The sequence below is a fragment of the Anabrus simplex genome, chromosome 1 (assembly GCF_040414725.1).
Source record: "Anabrus simplex isolate iqAnaSimp1 chromosome 1, ASM4041472v1, whole genome shotgun sequence".
NCBI lineage: Eukaryota > Metazoa > Arthropoda > Insecta > Orthoptera > Tettigoniidae > Anabrus > Anabrus simplex.
The window spans coordinates 737,770,234-737,796,510 of NC_090265.1; the positions used below are offsets into that span (position 1 = coordinate 737,770,234).

Here is a 26,277-nt window from a genome sequence, read left to right on the forward strand (position 1 = left end):
AAAACCATCTTCAGGGCTGCCGATAGTGGGGTTCGAACCTACTATCTCCCGAATACAAGATACTGGCCGCTCTTAAGCGACTGCAGCTATCGAGCTCGGTAAAAAGTACCCGTAAATTCTTCCTCTTCTGTAAAGATCTGCATCATTCTTGGTGTCAGTCTCCTGTATTGCTATAACATCTACTTCATTCTGCAGCATCAGACATGAAAGGTATTGACTCTTAGCAGAGAAAATTGATTCAATGTTCAAGTGACATATTCGTAAGCTGTTACCAATAGGGACTGATGAATGTTCTGTGCATGGTTGGTCTCGAAAACAACTTTTTGTTGGTAACTTCTCTTGCATACTTGTTGCTGTGTAGCAGCACCTTTGTGGAAGAATTAGCCGGTATTAGACCACGCCACGGGAACTGCCCAACTGCAGTAACTACAATCTTCGGGTAGGCTCTTTCCTTGATCCCTTGATATCTATTTGTATATTCCATTCTCACTGTACAGTTTTTCAATTTGTAGTCTATTCTTCTTTAATTGTTATGTTCTAAATGAATTTATATTTATTTGTACGTTCCATTTTTTCAATCTTGTCAACTATTAATTGATGTCTATTTCTAAGCTCCTTTTCTTATATTGTACAGTCTTTCTATTTATAAAAAAAATTAAAAATCCTGTCAAATTGTTCTTGCTAGAGCATATATTGTTATCTTTCCACTGGTTCGAAAATAAAAATAAATATACATGTTATTTGACATCTCGTTATCTTGTCTTGCCCTTATATTCAGCGGTCCTGACTGTCCTCTTTTTCTGAGCCCCTCTTATCATTCCACTGTGCATTAATATACATTTACTGGGACTTAATTGATTATTAGTCTTCGTTTACATTAGCGTTACCTCTTAGGTGACGTTATAAATTTGTAGCACATTGTCATTTACATATCAAAAATCTTATACAACACCATATCACTGTATCATCTGCAAACAACATGGCTTTTGTTGCCTGTCTTCCCAATCTCTGTCTAATGTTCTTACGAATTTCATCCATGACTATGATGAATAGCATGGGGGACAGTACACTTCCCTGTCGGAGACCAGTTTCAACTTTAAACCATTTTGTTTTTCCTATACTAGTCTTCACACTACTAACTCAATTTTTGTACATAGGTTTTATCATTTGCACTTCCACTCTGTTAATCTGTTTTTTTCCTTAATGTGTCCCGTACCAACGGTCTGGGCACAATGTCATAAGCTTTCTCAATGTCAATAAATGTCATCACTATATCTTTTCCATACTCCCATCTTTTCTCTATCATATGTCTTAATGTAAAGATAAGGTCAAACGTTGACGTCTTTCCTAAAATCATATTAGAAAAAGACTCCAAATCTGGTGACTAGTCTCTAGAATCGACTAGACTGATGCGAACGAACATGAACATAGCACGCGACAACGAGAGATTGACAATCGATATACGCGTTGCGATATACAAGTTTCAATAAATATCGCACATTCACACGCATTTCTCGTATTAATAAACGTCGATATTTATACTCCGTACGGCTCTACTTCTAAATTGACGTTTTAGCAGATTTTGGCTCTGTCTGGTGGTTATGCACTGAAGCATAGACATCCAACCAATCCCAAGCTGCAATTCATATCAATTTATATCTGCAGAGCACGATGTTGAAACTTAGTTGCCAACTCTAATATTTACATTCGCCACGTGCTTAACCTATCTCGCTCAGCGTGTTTGGTATTCGGTACGGTTCGCGATCTTTTGCATTTTCCTTCAATATTTAGTGTGTTTTTCATATTGTTGGAGGGTTCCAGTGACTCTGAGATCAGTAGAGTGTTCCCTTTGTAGGCCATAACCTCCTTTCTGTGCCAGCCATTAGCCGTTAATGATGTGTTATTTCCTCATTCTCTTTTATTGTTAATAATATATTCTCTTATAGTGCCAGATATTGTTAGAAAGTGTAGTTCTTGTGAATATGTTTTCAATCAATATTCATTCATTTTTCTGAGTACTGTATTACAATTTAAAAGGGCTGTTTACCGCGGTCATATTGCATCAGCTGTTCTCGCAGGCATAGAAACAGAGGGAAGGCGATGCTCCTTTGTTTTGCGAAACTTCAATTTAGAAGTAAGGCCGTGCAAGAGTATAATTTGAAAGTGGCCAATGAGCGAAGGACTTCCAGCCACTTGCGTACAAAGCTGAAGTGACAGGATTTGAAAACAAATGTTTGAAGCTCATCAAAAAATAAGCTAAAATCAGGAGAAATAATAGAATAATCGGGAGACAGGAAAAAGTGTAAAAAAAATCGGGAGTCTCCGGACTAAATCAGGAAGTTGTCAGATGTTTTTAATTTAATATTTAATGAATTTTTCTGGATTCTCTGAAACATTAACAGAAAAGGAAAAGTAACTGATAAACATTATGTCAATCGTCTTAAAAAAAACCATAACGATATTGCTCTCAGTACATAATGAATTATAGATACAAGGAATGGAAAGGAGTGAGCGGAGTGGTTGCACCTTAATGCGCTACGGCTCTGCATTCGGGAGGGGAATGGCCTGGAACCCCACGGCTGACTGCCCTGTAGTTTCCTACTTTCACTTCCAGGCAAATGCTGGGACAGTTCCTTCCGCCACCTTACCATCAACACTCATTTCATCTTCGTTAGTGCCTCAACTGAGGCTGGTGTCAGTCGAACCTACCCCACCTCCCTATGCAGACATTTTGTTTTACAGAAGACGCGTGTTAAATGCTGAAAGACGTCTATTTATGTGTGAACTTTCGTCTTAATTGGACGTCTTAATTGATGAGGAGGATTAGAATAGTTTTTGTACAATTTTGTAATAATGTGTTAAATAAGCCTCGTTTTAGCAGACATCTTGTAGTGGACACTTCATGCGCTCCAGGACACCTTTTTCTGCACAGGACTTTATCCTAAAATCATTCTGAAAACATACGGGAATTCCTTTTGAATGTTTGTACTATTTCGTGTCCAAGGAAAACATAAATGAAGGTACATAGGAATGCTTAAGTAGCCATAAAGTTAATTGTTCTGTACAGGGCTCTTTCCAAACCTTTTGTTAGGGTCGTCTTTTGTTCTAACTAGTGTACATTCTGAGATTCTTAGTTGCCTGGGAATGCTAGCAGTGACTGTTTACTCATGAGTTACCAAGGGATTTTCAAGCATATCTTGCATCATTCTATTTATAACTCAGATTGTCACTGATAAGGTCGAGGTCAGGTAGTTCAGTTAAACTTGACGAGACTTTTTGTTTGGGCAGAAATACTGCAGCATTTCAATCGCCCAGTAAACATGAGAAGGAGGGTTGAGCGTGTTTAGATCTCGAGACAAGAATAAACGTAGTGCAAAAAGACTTTCAGGGGGAAAAATGCCTGAAAAATTAAGCTAAGAGAAAACACAATTGTGAAGAATAAAAATGACATTTTAAGTGAGTGAAGGAAAATAGTAATCAAGGGATGAAAAGTAAGTGGGAGTCAGTTTTTGCAGAAGTGAACTGTGCGGTATATGACTGGTTCAAATGTTTTCGAGCAAAGAAATTGTGAGCGAATGGGCATATGTTACAAGATAAAGCATGAGAAATAGCAAATAACCTGAAAGTTTAGGTGAACTGAATTTTAAAAAATGCGTGTCACGCTGGGTCGTTATCCCCTTTTTGAGATTATCACAGTAAAGAAAAATGTGCTAAATTTACACACTACCAAACTCGATAGCTGCAGTCGCTTAAGTGTGGCCAGTATCCAGTATTCGGGAGATAGTAGGTTCGAACCCCACTGTCGACAGCCCTGAAAATGGTTTTCCGTGGTTTCCCATTTTCACACCAGGCAAATGCTGGGGCTGTACCTTAATTAAGGCCACGGCCGCTTCCTTCCCACTCCTAGCCCTTCCCTGTCCTATCGTCGCCATAAGACCTATCTGTGTCGGTGCGACGTAAAGCAACTAGCAAAAAAAAAATAATAATAATTTACACACCCAACTGAATGATTACTTCCCGAAGCTGTAATAAATGCAAATGCTGTAAAATCACTTGTAATATCTCCCAAGAAAACTGGAATTATTTAGAATAATCAAAATAAAGATGTATACATATACTTAGGGTGGATGTTCTTTCCCATTAAAATGTTCGAACAACTTTTACAATCTTAATGGACACCTCTTGTAATGGACATTTTTCACGGAACCGACGGTGTCCACAAAAGAGAGGTTCGACTGTAACGTCTTGCCTCATCCCTGACCCCGTACCAGGAAATGGGAGTAAGGGGTCAGTATGCAAACACACATTACATACAAGTAATGGAAGTCATACAGAGAGAGACCCTATCTTTGATTTGAACCTTACTGAACATACCCTTACAAACTCTGAAAAGTCTGCTTCACAAATTAATTTTTATGACGTACACCAAATTCTAAACTTCAATTTAATGGAAAATGGAGCAGCCTCCTCCCATTTATCAACAGAGGTTACATGATCCAAATGTTTTGGCTGAGACATTCATCAGTGCAGAATAGAATAAGAATGCTAGTGGTCATAGCTGACAAGCAGACACAGGAAAAAGGAGCAGTTATCTAATGTTGAGCACCAGTTTATCTCCAACTTCAGAGAGTGGGAAGTTGAGGATAAATGTTTAGGGACTACACCATGTGAAACAATCGCCAAACATGATTTGATGGTGCCGGGTGTGATCCATGTTATGGGTTTTGCAGATACTGCGCTGGCTGCATATTTGTTTATTTAAGCCAAAGAAAGAAGCTGAGCAGACTCTGCAATGAAGCTGGTAAATGATGCTGATGAAGAATTATAAGGTAAAACTTGCTGGTGATGTGCTACTGGTGACAGGTGTATGTAGATGGAAGGTCTTACCGCAGTTGTATTCGCAGGGGAAAGAGCCTGAAGGGGTGTGGTTTTGTATGGTTCATACAGATGTGTATGTTCTTCAGGTCTGTGGCCGCCTCCATGTAACTGGAGGTGCTTTTAGGGAGATCGTGGGTGTGGGGCGAGGATGCGAGAAAACCCAACTGTTGTTTTAAAATGTGATTAAATTCATAAACACCAGGATGGTACGCAGTTATGAACAGTACAGGGGAATTCATGACTTGGAAAACACAAGGATGGTAAGCAGTTATGAAGAGTACAGGGGAAACGGTCAGTCAACTGAGAGAGTTGTCATTTTAGGAGGCGCGGGATTTAGGGTTTAAACAAAGATGAATCTGCCTGTCCTCATTTACATCTTCTGGCACTATAGGAAAGGAAACCCACTGCATATTCATTTCTCCTTTATCTGTTACTTATGAAAATATTAAAAATGTTTACATCATATCATTTACCAAACTGTTTTGCGCTTTTCTTTGTACATCCTTATTCCCCTTCTAACAAGGAGAGGCCAGACCCTGTGTCAAACTGATTTCAACAAGCTTCAATGTACCTGTGGGGAGGCGATACTCAACAGTACCTCGTTTATAAGGGTTTAGGTCAATACGCTTTCATTTTCGAGAAAAGAAAATGAGGTCAAATGTCATAATGCAGGATCCGCTTCGGACAAAGTTGAGGTGATAGAACACTAAAAGGTGGACAAATTTTACTTAAACATTTCAGATCTGCATCCTAATAATTTCCGGAAAACTGATTAATCCCCGATTCCAATACAATGCATTTACCATATTTACTCGCGTATTAGACCCCTTCTTTTCTCACTTTTACAGCCAAAAATAGTAAAGGGCAGTCCAATATACGATAACCTCAATATTTTGTGCAGCGAACACAGGACTTCTAGGCTATAAAGAGCTACAATATGTACGTGTAAACATTCTGTACTATTATTTAACAAACTTAGAATGTATTTAAGTTATACTGGCTATTTTAGTCGGAAGGCAGTATTTCTAAACATAAAAAGACAATAAGTGGTGAACACGAATTTTAGGCCTACAGTACATATAAAAGTCCATTGTAGTTACTCATATCACGTCATTTGTTACATCTCATTAATTCCTCTGGTGAGGTTGACGCCAGGAAGGGCATACAGCCGTAAAAACTCGCTACAAAGATTCGTCTCACTTCATACTCGACCCCGTAGAATAAAGGGATCGTGTTATCATATAATTAAATATTGATACAAAAGATCTTATTGGCCAGTCCTTTGCTTCTGTCAGTTCAGCAGTAGGCCTACCACACAGTAAACCTGATCACTGCTTTCTATGAATTATCACCGTGTGCCGCCAACTTCCCTGTCCTGCTACCGGCGTATTGGAATTCCAAGTGACGTCATCTTTACTGCCATCTCATCAGTCGCGTCAGCCATGCTTCATTCTCTTTGACCATGCACTGCAATCGAGAGCATACGAGGTCCCATCTTTTGAACCTTTTAAAAATAATTTTGTTCCCGACTATAGAGTCTAAACAGTGCGAATCTATTCCCAAATGGTTTCTGGAGATGGTCTCTAATATTCCCAGTTGGTGTATATGTAGCAGAAGCCACTCCTTCCGAATAAAGCCGTGCTGTAGAAGGCATGCCGGCATGCCAAACCATCAGCTGGTAACTAGCGTATGTTACGAGTTGTACTTCCGAATGTAATACATAGTAACTGGAAACATTCTTTTGATAACTGCGGCTGTTGAAACACAGACCCTATTTTTAAGTAGCCTACATTTCATGCTTGTTCTCTACATTTATCACATCAGGATTTACGTAAACAGCTGTCCATGAGATAAGACAGACCACATTGTTTAGGTTAGGTATATTATCACCCTGATAGTGCCAAAAGTTCCTCGATGGAAATAAAAATAAATAACAGGAAAATATACTGCATTTATGGATATCTACAAGTGTAGCGGTAATGCGTGTTATTATCATAAAGTTTAATTCCTTACGTTCGTTGTCTCTTTTTTTATTAATGCATACCCTAGTATGTTTAGTTTGGCATCTTCGAAAATCGCTTAAAGTACGTGGGGACATTAAATTATTATTTGTTAGGTATGTTGGCGAGTAAAACAATCGTTTTAATTGGATATCTTTTACCACGTTTTAAACTTACTTCTCTCCAAATATATACCTATACTGGCCCCAGTTACGAGATTTTAAACGACCACTTTGTTAGTGATCTCGCCTGCTGTATAAATAGCAACAACCGCAAATATTTCTCAACTAAAGTAAACTTGTCTCCTCATCCCGAGGTGGTACAGCTCTTTTCAGACACACCTCCAGTGGAGGGGAATTACATGTACCACTTTTACCGCATATCAACCTTCCTGCCATTCGTAAGTCTCTGGCAGTACGCTACTGGGAATCAAAGTCCGACTCCCGAGAACAACAACTAATTCTGCTAACCATTATGCTGGCGGACAAAACACAGACATATAGCATGACTGATGCACGCTTGCAATGCATGGGTTGGACACCTATCTCGTAGACACCTATTTGCGTGACGTCATCACAGCTGCAGTAGACCTACACTACAGAGGCGGACATTTCTTAACTACGAAACACAGATGTACCGCACGGATTTGATGCGTTTTCATTGCGAAGGTCGTACGGACAAAACTATTCACAAATTTGTGCGATCTATCAGAGCTGCAATAAGACTTGTAACCGCTTCAGAACGGAATCATCGTTGTTCTCTGACGAATTACGTTGGGGGTTTTTATATGCGAGATTTATATTTTTAATTTTATTCGTCTCGAAAAGCCAGGGGGGGGGGGGCGTCTACTACATGAGTAAATACAGTAGACATATATATATATATATTACTATAGGCCTAAATGTTCTCAGTTACTGTAGTGCCCCTCTCTCTACACATACAGTATTTTCTACTTTCTTTCTTCTTAATCCATTTACCCTCAAGGGTTGGTTTTTCCCTCAGACTCGGCGACGGATCCCACCTCTACCGCCTCAAGAACAGTGTCCCGGAGCGTGAGACTTTGGGTCGGGGGATACAACTGGAAGGAGGACCAATACCTCACCCAAGCAGCCTAACCTGCAATGCTGAACAAGGACCTTTTTGGGGTGGATGGGAACATTGGAAGGGATAGACAAGGAGAAGGGAAGGAAGCAGCCATGGCCTTAACTTCGGTACCATCCCGGCATTTGCCTGGAGGAGAAGTGGGAAACCATGGAAAACCACTTTGAAGATGGCTGAGGACGGAATCGAACCCCCCCCCCCCCCCCCCCCACTCAGATGACCTTCCGAGACTAAGTGGACCCCATTCCAGTCCCCGTACCACGTTTCAAATTTCATATTAGAGCCAGAAATCGAAACCGGGCCTCCCAAGGTAGGAGCTAATCATACTAACCACTACACAACAGATATTAATTTGAGGCAGAAAATGAAGTATACCGTGAAGTATACCGCAGTTTGCTTAATATTTTTATTTGCATTTTTATCTTCACGTTCCCTCAAATAATTATTTTGTACAAAAAAAATATAGCTATGAAGAGACTTGAACTCATGTTGTCGAGGTTCATAGACAAGTACAGTGACCACTCGGCCACTGCTCCGCTCGACTGTTTTAACTCTCCAAATATATATGCATCGCATTGGAATTGGGGGATTCATCCATTTTTCGGAAATTATTAGGTTGTGGACCTGACATGTTTAAGAAAATTGGGGTTCGCCTTTTAGTGTTCTATTACCTCCACTTGGTCCGAAGTGGACATGACATGTCATGACATTTGTCCTCAATTTTTTCGAAAACAAAAGCGAATTAACTTAAACCCTTATACACAAGTTAGTGTTGAGTATCCCCCCCAACAGGTACATTGAAGTTTGTTGAAATCGGTTGGACACAGAGTCTGGTCTCTCCTTGTAGGCTTCCTATCTGCAATGTGGTGTGAACAACAGGACAACTTACTTGTAAGCAATGGTACTGATCCTGTCCGTCTCCAGAATCATCTTCCACAAGAGACACAGGAAGAGCGGTGAAGTTCCAGGAACTGAGAAGTGTGCAATAATGTCATTCTCGTTGTTCATGGACGTCCAGTTGCGATATTCTTCCTCTACAGCTTTCTGAAAAACACATCAAGACAAATCTCTCTGAATACCTATAGACACGCATTATATACATTTGTTTACATGAAAAACCACTCTGTGAATCTACTTGCAACTACCACACCACCCAGTGTCGCCTCTCTTCAGGCTCATCATCTTCGTTTCCCTTTATCCAGCTCCTGCAGGCACTTTTCTACCTTCCTCTCTCCTTCCACCATCTCTCTTCATCATTTCATCCCAGTCCAGGTCGCTTCTTCTTGAACTCCTCTTTATTCACCTTGTTCTAGGTTTCACTCTTACTCTCTTTCTCTTTCTCTCTCTTTCCATCCATCCCCTTTACATATCCAAACCAGTTTAGTTTACTCCTATCAGTTCTCTGATTTAGGTTTTCCATTCCGACCTCCTTTCTCACATGTTCGTTTCTCAGTCTGCCTTTCCTATCATACTTAGGTACAGTAGAAGTCCGCTACAGTGAGTATGGCATATAATGAGAACACTGTCATAGCGACAATCTTTTACTGTCCCTTCAAAATTTCTATATTAAACTGTGTATCGTCCTGCGGTCACAGTGAGAGCCCTATCATTGATGCATCCGTTATTACGAGCGATTAAGCGTGCACAATTTTTTCCGTGTCTAATATTTATGCACCCAGCGATTATATTGCATGTGATTGATTACCTTCGGTATCGTTTCCACTGGCGAGCTCTCTCGTTGTCATTCGAAGGCGATGTTGGAGTTGATTAGTAATACCAGTCGACTCCTGTTCCGTAAAGAAAATTCGAAATGAAATAGAATACATTTTCATTATAAATGTGTAAATAACGTGTCTGATAACGGTTGTTAACTCGTTAAAAATAAAGGCCGACTAAACGACTACTTAATTTTAAGGCTAAATACTGCAATTAAGTAAGAATGGGATACACCTTGAGATATGGCAGAGTGCATAATTGATTTCAGAGGTTAGTTTATATTTTCTCACGTCTGGTTAAATTATGGAAAGGCTATTATGAAAGTTTATAGCGAGAACGTTATAATTTCTCTACTGGCACTTGAAGTGTGTTTTCATCATACGTATAGTATGGTTAAGTTAGGATAGGTGACGCTGTTTGAATAAGAAAACTGAAAAGTTTGCCACAAAATATCTTCGGTACGGTATAGTTTTCTCATTATGTGCATTTGTGAGCTCTCTCGTTGACATTCAAAAACGATGTTGGAGTCGATTAGTAATACCAGTCAACTGTTGTTCTAAAAAAAAATCGAAATGAAAGAGGATAACAAGTTAACGTAATAAATGCGTAAATAACGTTGCTGATGGCAGTTAACTCGTTAAAAATAATAATAAAAATAATAAAATAAAAATAACGATCTCTTAATTTTCATGTTATATACTGGTACAGAAATTAATTAGGAATGTGAAGGCTCACTCCCACCTAGTGGAATCGAATCGAACCAAGCAGTCGAAATTTCCACTCGACGGCTCACATCTAGTGGAACAGAATCGAACGGGATTCTACGGAAAACTTCAGGCTTGCAATGGACAGTCTGATACAAGGTGTGAGGAGGCAGAAAATTATGAGAGATTGGAGAAGTTTCTGGGTGCATGAAATTAACAAGAGAGCCGAAAGAAGAGTATTCAAACTTATTTGAATGTTTATTGTGCGATGACGGTAGGCCTACTTCAGAGTTACTGTATTGCAATTTCAACAACTATTTCAGATAGTAGAATTTAACAGAAAAGTTCAATTTTACAGGAGGAAATGCTACCTCAGATGCAATGGGAGTCAGTGGTCATTTTTAAAACAACTTTAATGCAGCAGATTGTGTCCTGTGGCAGGATGAAATCATTAATCGAAGTAGCCTCAACATTATTTTTTTACAATTTGCTTTACATCGCACCGACACAAATAAGTCTTATGGCGACGACGGGATAGGAAAGGGCTAGGACCGTAGCGTTAAGGTACAGGCCGAGCATTTGCCTGGTGTGAAAAATGGGAAAACCATCTTCAGGGCTGCCGACAGTGGGTTTCCAACCCACTATCTCCCGAATGAAAACTCACACCTACACGACCCTAACCGCAAGGCCAACTCTCTGTAACATCAATTAAAGACCGTGAAGTGTATTTATTGTCCACATTAGAGCAATTTAGTATACAGTAGCCTACTATTTGTTAGGACCACATATACGACAGTTTGAGACCTAGAGAATGCCACTTAGAAATCGTTCACTGTAAATATAATAAACACTTAAATATAGATCCCATATGAGATGTGGTGTCAAGTATCGTACTGATATACCGTATGTGGACTCCAACATACCATGATTTTGTGATGAAGTCAACACAAATTATGAAATACATAGCCTACCACAAAACTGAATATTCTAGCAAGTTTGGTTTGCATAGCCTTGCTTATTTCCTCCCAGGTATTATTTTTTACATTGTTGTAGTAATGCTTGTGGGTCTTTTTGTAGAGGAAATTATTTTTTTGAATTAAACTGGTAAGTTTTTCCGTGTCTTGTATTAATAAATTAAATAAACTAACACAAAACAGAACGTTCCCGACCGTATCCAAGAAACAGCTTACTTTCCAGCTGAAGCTGATACACATTTGCCGCCAAATGGTCGTCCAAAAGATCTTGACCCGACTGTCTACGAAGTTGCACGAATCTTGATAATTCTGTTCAATTCCACTCCGTTAGTCGAAAAATATTCTTGGCAGAGAATTCTGTAATACCAATATAAATGGTCCGTCATTGGACATGGGAATCAACATCTATGTCAAGAGAATTCTGTTCCGTTTCGTTCGATTCGATTCGATTCGACTTGGTGGCGATCACCATCTCTATCTTACATCACTGATTTCAGAGGAATAGTTCATAATTATCTTCTCGCGTACAGTTAAATTCGGAAAGGCTATTTACGTGTAAATTTTTATCATTTCCCTATATGCGTTTCAAATATGATTTCATGATACATATACGGTTAGGTGACGCCGTTTGAAAAAGAAAACTGAAGTGTTTGCCACAGAATCCTCTAAGGTGATACCGTATTTCTCCAAATCCAAGACGTTTTTTTCTCAGAACCTCATGCAAAAACTCAAGGGCTGTCTTGCATTCGTGGCCTAACAGTAAGTTAATGGATACCACTGGTAACTGCCGCGGTAAACAAGCTGCTTTTAACCCCCGCACGGGCAGGCACACACAAAACTCGTTCACAATAAACAACCGCCTCCTTATTATACATCGCTAGCCACGACAACCGGTTTTACATTGCCTGTGTGTAAAGTCACTGGATCTCGGGAAATAGTGAAGAGAAAATGACGTTCTATTAGCCTCTACAAAAATGTTTCCCATTTACCAAATCTGCAGAATGGCATCAAGACATGCGAGCCTTCGAATTCTTAGAAAGGCCAGCTACTCAGTGCCAGAGTTATAACACGTTCATTGTACTTGACGCTTAATAAAATAAAGTTTTATAGACAGCAGGAATAAGTTCGTGATGGATAGTCGTATTGTAAAGACACATGGAAAAGATATTGCCGGCAAATTTTCAACAGATTCTCGTCGATATTGTGATGCCAGTTTGAAGTTAATGGTTATTAAAACTCATAAATGTAGAATAATTGAGCAGCCGCAAGAAAATACGGCATAGACCTAAGTAAAGCCAATATTTCGCGTTAGCGTGAAGACAAAGAGCTAAAAAAAATTGGTACTGTACAAAAAATTCATTCAGTGGTCCACAACAAGGACGCTTTAAAGAAGTCAAGGATGAAATTATGAAGTATGTGCACGAAAAACGCAAGGGCGGAATGCCATACCGTGGCGCAATAAACTCTTTCATTGACTTTCAACATCCACGATTAGGCCTATACATCGCTAGCCGCTGAATTTGGCTGAACCCGGCAAGCGAGACGTGCATGTAGCGACAGAGTAAAAGTAACAGTTTTATAGACAGCAAGAATAATTTCCTGACGGATCGTCGTATTGTAGAGACGGATGGAATAGGTATTGCCGGCAAATTTTCAATGGGTTCTCTTCGGTATTATGACGCCAATTTTAGGTTAATGGTCCTTAAACCATTGCAAGTTATGAATCTCATTCCGTATTGACGGTTATCACTTTACAAAATAAAATATTTATAAAATCCTCCTATCAGTACAATTCAAGTCATCTGTTAGATGAAGCAAAGTCTATACATGTTTCAGCCTAATCTCAAGGCCATCTTCAGTAGTAAAACAATGATTACATAATATACAAACAAATTAAAAATCGTAATGATGTGAAGTGACAGTGATCATGATTAGTGAGTTAAAAACACATTGAGGTGCAAAGTCCTCTCGTCTAATAGATCTTGCTGACTGTTAAATAAAACACTATGCTGAGGAGTGTAGTGAGACCGTCAATACTACGAATAAAACGTGTATAACATCTGTAATGAGAAAAAAAGGAATATATGAGTGGATGAAGAACAAGTTAAAAATGATGTGCGAAAAGAAAACTCATATGACTTACTTGTAACTAAAAGTTGTCGTCTCGAATGGAGATGACCTTGTCGGTCTCAAGTCACATTGACAACTAAGCCTCCCAACCACATCGACACAGATACACAGTAAGCCACACACAGGCTTAGTTGTCAATGTGACTTGAGACCGACAAGGTCATCTCCATTCGAGACGACAACTTTTAGTTACAAGTAAGTCATATGAGTTTTCTTTTCGCACATCATTTTTAACTTGTTCTTCATCCACTCATATATTCCTTTTTTTCTCATTACAGATGTTATACACGTTTTATTCGTAGTATTGACGGTCTCACTACACTCCTCAGCATAGTGTTTTATTTAACAGTCGGCAAGATCTATTAGACGAGAGGACTTTGCACCTCAATTTTTTAACTCACTAATCATGATCACTGTCACTTCACATCATTACGATTTTTAATTTGTTTGTATATTATGTAATCATTGTTTTACTACTGAAGATGGCCTTGAGATTAGGCTGAAACATGTATAGACTTTGCTTCATCTAACAGATGAATTGAATTGTATTGATAGGAGAATTTTATAAATATTTTATTTTGTAAAGTAAAAAGGTCCTTAAACCCGCAGAAATAAAGAATAATTGTGCAGCTGCAAAAACAAAAAACAAAAAAAGTTACGGCATGGCGAAAGCCAATGTTCGGCGTTTAAAAATAGTCTAAAAATGCGCAGGGCTACTGTACAACAAAGGCATTCATATAATTTTACTAAGTACTGTTTGAAGGAAATACGGTACTATATTTTTACAGAATAAAATTAAACATACACTTTCACTTAGTATCGGATTTCAAAAAATAACAAACAAGTAAGCCGCAGTGTGGATATCATCTGCAGAAACGCAAGCTTTGAACAAACTGATCACCGTTTCATACCAATTTTAATGTGTATGGGTTTTTTTTTTTTACTTTTTGTCACCGGTTGGTGGGACGGAGAACTGAAACTACAGTGTGTTTGGAAATGTAAATTTTAATTTTTTTTATTTGTCTGAAGGATTTAACTTTTTGCAACTCTGGACTCTACTGGAATTTTATGTAACGGCAAGAAATATTGAACTGTATGAACATTGCAACATGCAAAAGTGTTTTGAAGTAATTTTTTTTAAAATGTAGTTTTTATGTAATCTGATGTAAAATTTGTAAGGTGATTTATTTTGGAGCATCCTGTACCTGTACTGCAAGCGCGGTTTCCTATGATGAAATTTTGGTGCTGTAATCGTAAGGTTCCAGAACCTGTGCAATTGCTAACGATGTTAAAATGACCATATATGGTCACGAGATTTCCTATTGGCAAAAAGGTCCAGGAATCTAGGGTAAGTTTGATCTTATTGGTTGATTGTAATCGGGCCATTTCCGGCCTTGTGGCCGGCTTCGAATAATGATGCGTGAGCTCGGCGTCAATTTCCATCCGACCGCCCAAGCGAGCGTTCGCGTTCGAGGGCTACTACCCTCGGGAGCTCCATCTTTCCGCGGTAAGTGTTATTTCAGTGTTTTTGCAATGTTATTCTCAATGTTTTCCGGTTTCATTTCATTTAGTTTAATTGCTTTTGTGTTTCATTATTTCTTCGCTTAATGTCATTTTAAAAGTTTAATTTGATGTGTCCGAGTTTACCCTAGGTTCCAATTGCCGTACTTTCAATTCTTTCATCCATTAAATACTTTCGCTTTAAACTATACCTTTAATGTAGCATCACCTTCATTGTTGTACCGTTTTCATCGTCCTGAGATCGGAATAAAGGTCGTCGTACGAAATTATAAGTTTGCCATGCACGGTAATGATCGCGAAGATTACGTAATTGGGCCATACGTCAGAAAAGAATGCATATATTAAGTAAAATAGGCCGTGATTTCGAAGTGTATACATTTTACGAACGTATATATTCAAGAAGGCCATGCACGTGACGGCAAAGATATTTCTTTGATGAATTAAAGATGCCTAGATCACGGACTGAGACGGAAAGTTATAAAGGATCCATGCGGCCGTAAAAAAATAATAGAAGGTGTTCAAGATTGTTAAAACAAGAAGAAGTAGCTGAACAATAAAAAAAGTCCGTTACAAAAAACGACGTAAATTTATCCTCGAGAAGTAAAGCCAATCTTTGAGTAAATAAGAAGGGAGATATTGCAGTAATTTCCGGCTGGAGAACCTTCGAAGCGAAAGAATATTTGGAAATCAAAGATATACGAAGGAATATCGTGAAGAGCGAGTTAGAAAATACCCAAACAGTAGTCGGAGTATAGGCTCAAGACCGTACGAGGAATCAAGTTGAATATAACGCTGTATAGGTTGATTAGCCGAACAAAAGAAATTTTTAGAGAACTAACTTGATATATTCAAACTGTTAAATTGCTACGAAGAATTAACCGTGAATTACTGTCCTAAAAACCTGATCTTAGATACAAACTTGATATACATTCCTGAGAGTATGGATGTGAAATTAACTCCCGATTTGGAAATGTTTCTTTCTTTTATGACTGACTGCAACAACATGATGAGAGGCTAAATCGGAGATGGAGCCGGCTGTCTGACGGAAACCGCCCAGCTGTTTCTACTATCCCGAGTCCCAGAACTACAACCTGATGGTGACATAACGAAGGATGGAGTCGTTCTACACAATCCTAAGATGACAACATCGAAGCCAGAGCCAGTCATCTAACGTCAGTGATCGCAAGATAAGTTCCAAAGAGTTACTTTATTTTCTCGAAATTAATATGCAGTAAATATAGTAGTTATAATTATAGTGAACATTGGTATGTTGTTTTTACGTAGTTCTTCGTGATAAAATCACAGTCGTTACCATCTTCGCAATGAAATTGTCCGTGTTGACTTATTATTATTAATGTGGGAATAGGTATTTCTTCAGGAGTTACAATCAATGCCATAAGATAGGAATGCTTATAACTGAGCAAGGAGAGATTCAGAATGTAATTTTTAACCATTATGGGACAAAAACATCGTATTTAAAGTGACGTAACCCTAATTTTATATTCTTTAAGAAGATAGTTGATTACTGAATAACCTATATGTGTTTGCTGATACGACGCAATGAAATGTGAGTACATATTAACTTATTTGATTTATATATGCATTTCATTTTTAGGCTAATGTGTTTATGCGCATAATATATGAATTCTAACCCAAAAGAGTACCGTTATAGTACAGTAATGTGGTGTTAAGTTGATTTGCCGTCATGTTGATGATGATAAATGTTTACGTAGAGAAATTATGATTTGAGTGGCATGTTAATGTGGAATTATGAATAATTATTCGCTATGACATATTATGGATAATTGTGGCGGTAAATACGGCGTATTATGGGCCGATGATGATGTTTGCCATACGCGGCAAAATATATTATATATATGGTATGCGAGATATATTGGGTTAGTGGTACACGAGTACAATGAAATACATCGCGGATTTCATACATGGGTTACCATAAACTGTCTTCAAAGGAAATATCCAAGTAGGGAATAAATAAAAGAAGGGAAACTTGTTGTCTTCATAGATAATATATATCAACGTTGTACTGAATATTATTGGAAGCATGTTGTCAAGAATGAATTTAATTCATAGAACAATCCCATAATTTAAAATCTCTACCGCAATTGAATAAAATAGGGTACCAAATGCATTCCTACGGAATTACAGATACCTGATTAAATATTGCTAAACCATAAAACATGTTAGGTACAATTTCTATTTGAACTACGATTATAATTATTCTTTGTACGATACCTACATCTAGTTTTAAGGTGTTATTTGAATATTTTAACTAAATGACATGGTCGAGGTGACCAATATTTCTCACTTAAAGAACAATATATATTTGAAATAGCCATTTTTGGGCCGATATATTTGGAACTTACTTGTGATTGCTAACGTTATAATATCAAAATAAGTGAATCATTATGACAGAATGTTGATGTGATAATGATGAAAATAAGCATTTTTTTTTTATAAAAGAAAGAAACAAGAACTGATGGACTCAAACTATACAATTTTATTATGAAGTTTAATTAGGATTAGGGACTTAGATTTATTTTCAACCTAAAAATATGATACTACTTTTTTTTTTCAATAGAAAGAAAATGTACTTTCAACTTTATAATCAAGAAAACTTATCCTTATTTTTGTGATGCGCTTAACTAATGGAGAAGAATAGTTGAATCAGATTGAAGTTAACTTAAATTTTATTTTCTTTGTTAGAGAAGAGGAAGATATTTGATGATGATAATTATTAGTAGATTTTCTTTTATGATTCCAGAATCAAGAAATAAATTATAGATTACCCAATTTAGATGTTATTATTTTAGGAGATAGGCTAATATTATTAGGATTTAAGTAATTTTAAATTAATCCATTTTTTAAAAAAATATTTTATTTATTTTCTTCACTTATATTCGGATGATTGGACTTGAAAAACCTAATATTGATTCAGGATGATGAATGGTATCGATAATAATTTACTGAAGAGGAAATGAGGTGTCTCAGTTGATCTCACGTAAAATATTATGGTTCGTGGATGCAATTTAATTATCCCTGAGAGGTGTCGCGTGGCAATGCAAGGATTACCATATCAAATATTCTGATAGGAAAATTGAAGGTTACGACATCGCTAAAATTCTATGATGCGATAACTGTTTATACGATGACGATTTAAACCGAACTTAGCCAACGACACTTAGCATCAATTTTATTATGCATTCATCCGTTTAATGGTCTGTAAGAGTGATGGGTGATTGAGGGGAAAATAGCCGGAGCAACTGTTAGGTCACCCAATGGGACGCACATATTAGAAATGGTTGCCCATTATGGTGCATGACAGAAACCCCCCCCCCCCCCCCTCCAGGATGGTGCATTGTTAAATCAAATTTTATGTTAAGTTACTTAAGTATGTCTTGTTTCCGTGTCGTGGAACTGTATTTTGTAAAACCTTCTTGTCATTTTTAATACAGTTAATACAGTTGTTTCTTGTAAGTCTTTTCTCCCCCATAACATCATACGTTCCCATGGACCTCATAGAGAGGGCTTCCCAGCACGTTCCACTATCCTGTCTTAGTTGTCATTTTTAGGCCTGTAAGTGTTCCCTGTATTTGGTTTATATGTATTCTCCGCCACTGCGTCATTTTCCTATCTCATTATCATTATTATTTCTATATTATTATTTTTATTATTTATGTACGCGCTCAAATCCCACGGTTACACTTTTATACAAAAATTGGATATAACGACAATCCGCTATAGCGAGTAAATTGTTCGCTGTTATGAATTCTCACTATAACGGACTTCTATTGTATTTCATTTCGCTGGGTTGAATTCTGCTCTCCTCCCTACTTATCACTGTCCAGGTCTCAGCCACATAAGTCAATATGTGTGCATAATACATTTTGTACATTACCTCTTTACACTTCCTTATTCCAGTCAAAGTTTCTTACACTCTGGTAGAATGCACTCTTGCTAATCTCCATGTCGAGCCTTGTGTTCTAGGTATTCGAAACTGTCAACAATTTCAAGGCTTTGACTGCAGATTTTTACAATGCCTTTGCATTTCTTGTATCACCATGATGTTGCTCCTCTGCACTGATTTTCATACCATACTTCTCAATTTTCTTGTTCAGTACATCAAGTTGTCCTCGTGCTTTTTTGCTGTTCATCCCCCAGACCACAATATTGCCTACAAATGGTAATAACTTCATGTTCCTATTTCCATACGCTTCCTTTGTCTCATTTACAATTTTGTCCATAACCAAACAAAATGGTGACAGCACCCTCCCAATTGTTTAGTCAATCATCACCATCAGATGATTCAGATTTATTGTTGCTTATTTCTTTGTCACTGTCTTCTTCTGTGCCATCAAGCACATTTGAGATCAAATAATTTTCAAATGCTTGACCAACAATTTTTCAGGTAATATCGGGAGACAATCCTAGAATTCCAAAAGCTTCATTTAATAGAACTGTTAGCAGAGTTTCAGTAATAATGGCATTGATGAGAAGAAGGTAACAAATTTCCTTCAGCGGATCATCTGCAACTTCTATGAAATATGTAATTTTGCTGGTGTTTTGGGTGCAATAGATAGGGTAGTACACTCACAAGACTCCAATCACCTGGTAACAACAGAGCTGAAATGTGCCGCAATAGGAAGGGACACTTTGTTCATTACTGTTCAAGTAATTAATGATCCTGACCTTCAAATCAGGGATGTAGTTACTAGATGGCCAGGTTCTATAAAGGGATCCAGATAGATGATATCTAATAATGTTATTGGCTTTACATCCCACTAACTACCTTTATGGTTTTAGGAAATGCTGAGGTGCCATAATTTAGGCCCCGGAGTTCTTTTTCATACCAGTAAATCTACAGACACGAGGCTGACGTATATCAGCACCTTCAAATACCACTGGACTGAGCCAGGATCGAACCTGCCAAGTTGGGGTCAGAAGGCCAGCGCCTCAACCATCTGAGCCATTCAGAAGGTATCTTCAAACCTCACACTTTATCCTGAAACAAAACCTCAAAACCATTATAATACAGCATGCACGTACATCAGAACAGAGAATAACATGGAAAGGACGATAGAGGTATGTAAAAGACAGTTTCCTGTTCTTAGCTGCAGACTGTGATTCAAATCTATAGACAACTTGTTAAAGTCAACTTCGCGCACCATGTTTTACGGGCATATTCAAACAAAATTGCAACAGAGCATGCTGAAAAACTGCTTGAATCTGCCACTGCCTTCTAGATTCGCATTGTTCATAACTCTCGCGAGAGTCAACAACGTGTTAGCTAACATTTCACAGGCAGAGTTTGAGGAAATGCACATTTCTTTTTAACATGGTGTTAACTTCTGAAACTTTTGATGAAACTGGGCCTGAGTCTCCACGATGGTGAAAACTTACCTGTGGCATCTCCTGGTGTTATTTTGCATAACTTTTTCCTACTGCATTCATAAAGGATGTCGTCTACTATACTGGCCATGTTAACAATAGCGATTCTAGGCCAACAGATATTTTTGAACAGTACAAAAAAAAAAAAAAAAAAAGTTGACAAACTCAGGTGAATACAGTAGCTCCCTCTGTGGATCAGTAGTAGAGTGTCCCAAGTTCAAGAGTTCAATGTGGCTGAGGAAGTCAGACTTTTTGAAACGCGGAAATAACTCGACTGTACAATGTCATGTGTCACAGCTGAACATGTAGTGGAAGTGGAAAGTGTTTTTTGAAGACTTTATTTGTAAAGTATGATGATGTCCCCGTTAAAATTGGCGATATTACGAGTATTTTAACAAGTGGAAAGCAAAAATTTTATTGTCTGCTTAAAACCGCAGCATGTCATCTGGGAAGTTGTGGCGAGCCGAGAACGAGTTTTTTTTGTCGTCCAGAGGGGTGAGATACGTCACCGAGACTGTGCCAAGGTCGGATCAAACCACGTGACTGCCTTCGCACACGCACAACCCAGCTTGTTTCTGGAATAGTCTGCGCAAATTAAAGGAGACCATCAGCCAATTACCGTTCTCGCTGAAGAACACGCCTCCCTGGCTAATTAGACAAAAGGCCTTGCTTCGAGTGAATTGTTCTCTTAATGCTTGTTCTCTTGTTCTGAAGCTCTCTGAATATATTCTTCGCTGTGTGAGACAACACGTTACCGGACCACGTGGAAAGAAAATTTTCAAGTCAAGTCGACGTCCGTTCTACCAGAATTTAGTCTCATAATCAGTGAATTCTGTGGAATAAAAACGCCTAGGAGCCAAGTTAAGTGTGACAGTGTAGATGAGCTAGTTATATTCTGCGTGTGCTTGTGCAAAATACTTAATTTTGTCATCTCAGTTACAGCTTGTGACCAGCAATCTATGGAAGACGTCTTAGAATTGAACATCTCAAGATGAAGAATTCCGCAACCACCGGCAACACAATTTCATCAAGGGACACCTGTTGCAGAGCCTCCATGGAGCTGTAAAAATGTAAGGCGTCTCTGGTAATTGGAAGGAGACTGGCCGGAGTATGCTGAAATAACTGACTGTCGACGGGAATCGAACTTCACCAAAACTTGAGTACCTTTTTAATTTAATTTATCTGTCTTACCTTTTGTACAACTAGAGGTCTTTCTTCTTAAGTCATAGATCTATTAGATTGCTGTAGTTAGACATATTTCATTTTTCCTACTTCTTAAGGTGTCATGGTAGACTAGGTACGTGTGAATGAAATTTTGGATCTATTAGAGTAGACATGTAGGTTGTCTTTGAATGATTTCCCATGCTTAAGGAGCTTATATTTAATAATCACTGACCACACGATAAATCTACTTTCCTTGTAATATTGAAAGCTACCGGACGGAAAATTTGCGTGTACATTTTGAGTGAATAGGGTCGAACCTAGTGTCTTTTAAGATCACTTGTTGTTTTTATGATGAAGTCATCTAATTTTACGATATTCCATGAGGATCACTAGATGTAATAATAATATTGACTAAAGATCGGGTAAAACAGAAGTAAACGCTCGTGAGCCATAAAACTATTGTAGAGTTCCTAAATGTGAGATGGAATGTGCTCTGTTCATGAAGGGTCTGGAATATGGCCTATCCTGAGGGATATTTGTTGTATAATTGAGCAATTGATGAATTAATGGTGATATTTGATTTATTCTTGTGTATTTGGAGGGCAAGATAGATTATTGGAGCACGTGTTGCGAGTGTATTTCACAAGTAGGAAGTAAAAATAATACGAGTAAGGCTCACGCTTGCGGTAAAATCAACCTGTAGCCCAAATGATGGTAGTGCTTATGGATTTTACTAGAATCTTCCATTATAATTTCATGAATTAGATGAACTTGCATTGATATGTGAAATGTGTTTCTACCAAGTGATACCCATGACTTCGATCACTAGCCACCATTAAATGTAGGAGAATTTCAGTACACGGATTATTTCTGTTGGACATTACGCGTCCCGACCACCAATAAAAATCATGGATAAATTTGCCAAATCAGGATTCGATGTAAATAGTGTACATAAAAACGTGTTTCCCTAGTGTGAATGTGTGTGTGTAAATGTGTATATTTCTCTTGTGTCATGTTGATTTCATTTAATTTTGATCTGGCCACGCACTCGCTGTGACGCAGATCACACTCATCGTTGTGTGTCGCCTTAAGAAATAATTTTATGCCCTTAAGGGAAAGTTTAATTAAGTTAAGTCAAGGAAGACTAGGAAGGAATTTATTTTCTTAATTAGCGAGATTTAAAAGGAAAGATCATCTCGTTACTTTGTGAAGGCACTCGATTTGTAAATAAAATTCATTTAACTAGCTCACACGTTGGTAATGTAAATTTCTAAAAATCTGAAATACTTTAAGATTAATTTGAATAGAAATGAAATGCAAAGATCAGAGGTAGAAATTCATTAGCCGCCTGATTGCTTTGAAACATTGTGAAAATAAGTCATTAATAATTAATTAAAAATCATTACTCTGAAATGCTAATGATGATCATTATGTAAATGATGCAGTGGAAAATTAGTAAGAACACGATCGTGTGACAATAAAACAGGTTAATTGAATGATAAGAAAATAATAATAATAATAATAATAATAATAATAATAATAATAATAATAATAATAATAATAATAATAATAATAATAATCAGAATAATGATTAATTAATTTTGAGAATTTTGGAAACAATTTTCATTTTCTACTGAAGTTCATGTTGGTGTCATTGACCAATATTAGATACTGTAAATGACAAATTCAGTTGAATACATCTTAAAAACCACGTGTTGAGACTACTTTAAATTGGTAAAGCTTTGAACACATGTTAATTTATTTAATTCTTTCAGTCAAATGTTTGGTTTGAAAAGGCAAGTGGCCTAATTACTTCTTTGGTTTCATTACAGCACAGTAAGGCTGGAGATATGAACACGTGTCACTCTAAATCGAGGAAGAAATCCAATGTTATGAAAGTTCTCTGTTAAAAGTAAAATATCAGCAAGAATATTTTATCTGTTTGTCTGCTTATGTGAATAAATGTCAGAGTGTTGTTTTAATATTTCTTTTTATCCTGCTTGGTCATCAATCCTTAACAACCCTTAAATGCCTCTAGAAAGTGATAGCCAACGATCGAACGGTCCACGTTGGGATTCCTCGCTCGATGGCTGGGCTTAGCTCGGGAAAAATGGGGGCAATATAATGTTTTATTTGTAATGACCTAACCTGTACTGTGTAATATTTGTAACATATGTATTTGTAAATAGTAGCATTCAGTTCTATATTTACTGGAAATATCCACAAACTTTTGTTACATGAATGTTTGAGCAGGGTGTGTTGCCTTTTGTTGGTTATGTGTTCTAGAATGTATTTTCTGACTGTTCTGGAAATGGAAGGTTCGCGATCGCGTATTCGAGAATGTAGGTTAAGTTCACGACTAAAGTTGGAATTGTGATGAGTGAAACTCGGTGGGGATGGGCGGACTCATGCATTCTGATTGGCTACTCCAAGGCCAGGGTTTTCCTATATATAGAGAGCGAGGCAGCGTTCATGATAATTCAGTCTGTCTTGGTCTGTCTGTAGTTTTACGTTGTGTGCGACGCTTCGCTACCGGGATGGGCCACCTTCGGGTAAGCACTCTTGAATTCTGTTCTGGCTAAAATTTCCGTAATGTTCGGTTGCTATTTCGTATAGGAGTCTGCCCTAGCCTAACCCAGATTCACCAAATTAATTATTTATGACGCCTTAGCTTTTCAGCTGGGCTTGCCTGTTTGTTTTTGAGGCATTCCCATTTCTTATTTCACTAAATATGTAGATTGTAGTTTGATATATTTACCTTGGGGTTTGCCTCTGGTAGTTCAGTGTCACTTGATGTATGCTTAGAGTTTTGGAGAGTACGTTTATTTCACTGTAAATTGCGTTGTACAACTGGATTTGTAACTAGATGTATAGTTGGTTTGGAATTTTGTAACTTGTACATAGATATTATCAAAGAACCTCTAAGTTAGGTGTATCACGGAGCTTATAATTCGTAAGTTGCAAGTTTGTGGATTTGGTTTCGGAATGTATTTTGTAAAATTTCATTTGTAAATAATATTTTTCAAATTTATGGATCACAGCGAATTATTTCATAGTCTGCAAACTAAGCCATGTCCACGCCCTCGGTAAAGTCCTAGCTCCTTCCATCTTCCTGGTTTATTATCCACTAGTTGGCCCTACTGTTTTACGTATGTTGTCGGCGGAGACCCGTGTAATCCAGCTGATGTTTCGCTGAGTGTGTAGTGGTTTCTGATATTGTGTAGTTGCTCTTACCTTCCCCCCTTTACTGTTTTTGTGCTTTGTTTTGTGTAACCACTGTAGTGAAGGTTACATCATGATCTCTGATGACACATTTGGTGTTCACCCAACGCAATTAATTTCAACTCAGCAACAGGCTTCCCAATAGAGATCTATGCTACTCTTGATTGACTGAACATGTTTACAGTGAAATCTCATTAGTGCATTCCTCAGTAACACGTTTTCCTGCTTAGCATGTCATAAATTTGAAGTCCCAATTCTCATTGTATTAAATCTATATAAAAAATACCCCACTTTCCGCGACACGAATTTTCACTATTACCGCTTTACGCCTATTACGATCACATTTTTTCTTAGCCCTTTAAATGTTATTTGTAATCCCTTCTGGAAGGAACGTGATTTCCAACTCGGGTAAGAGCCCTCGCCGCAGGAGCGTGATAACGAGAAAAGGCCTTGAATTCCTGAACTTCACAGGATAAGTTGCACCTTCCAGGAGAAAGCCGTTAGCCTCACCAATAACACAGTGAGCCTGTTTGTGATTGTATTTCGCATTCCATTCAGAAGTTAGAAATGTATTTTGTGTTTTAGTTGTACAGTGAAAGGTAGCGAGTATTTGTCGCGTGATAGCCTACATCTGGAACATAATCGTGTGAAGTTGACCAGCGTGGTGCATATTTGTCTTGTGACAGCCTAATTGTGGATATAGAAAAGGTCGTGAAATTCCTTACTAATGAAAACAAAATTAAAGTCTGTCAGCAAGTTGACTGGCATTAACATCTTTAAGCACGCAGAGTTGGCGTGAATGTTGAAACTCACACATTCCAATTTCAACTCGATCACTTGACTTGGTCTTCGTTGGTCGAAGTGTTGTTTGATTCAAAATGGCGGCCAAAGTAATTCTGTTGCAGTTGCACATGACCACGTATAATCTCCAATTCAATGTTTAAGAGTGTGGCCTGAAAAATAATGTTTAATAACCCACTGGTCTGAAATAAAAGGTTCCTACTAACATTTGTTTTGGAAAGACTGTGATCTGCAATAATACTTTGATATTTTTTATGGGTCCCATTCAAATGTTTTCATATTTGTTGTTTGGTGTTTTATAACACTTTTCAGTGCACTATTGTTATTTATAAGACCCAGTGAAATAAGTTTTCATATTTGTTCTCACGTGTTTGCCACAACTTTTAATATTTTTTCTCATAGAGCTTTCACTGTACCCGCAGGTATACGATGTAAAATCCCCTTATGTTGGAAAAAATCGTACCTACTGTTTCCGTATCCCTGCTGGATAGTTTTTGTTACAAGTGAAATATGTAATGCAAGTGGAATGTATTTTTTTTTTTGAAGTCTTTGTTTGTAAAATACAATATGATGTTTTATTTTTATTGATCTACACCTGTACTGTATAATGTTGTAACATAGGCATTTGTAAATAGTAGAATAGTAGAATTCCTGGAAAGAT

The 26,277-nt window shown here is 37.7% G+C and overlaps 1 protein-coding gene across 5 annotated transcripts in view; it reads right to left on the minus strand.

Moving 5' to 3' along the window:
- MED23 (mediator complex subunit 23) overlaps positions 1-26,277 on the minus strand; it is a 507,528-nt gene that overhangs the window by 208,358 nt on the left and 272,893 nt on the right. For all 5 annotated transcript variants that reach the window (XR_010858539.2, XM_067136121.2, XM_067136122.2 and 2 more), the window contains exon 13: positions 8,869-9,023. Coding sequence is in view for 4 of the 5 variants with exons in the window: in XM_067136121.2 (XP_066992222.1) it covers positions 8,869-9,023 (155 nt within the window). In the remaining variant the exon portion in view is untranslated. The remainder of the gene's footprint in view (positions 1-8,868; positions 9,024-26,277) is intronic.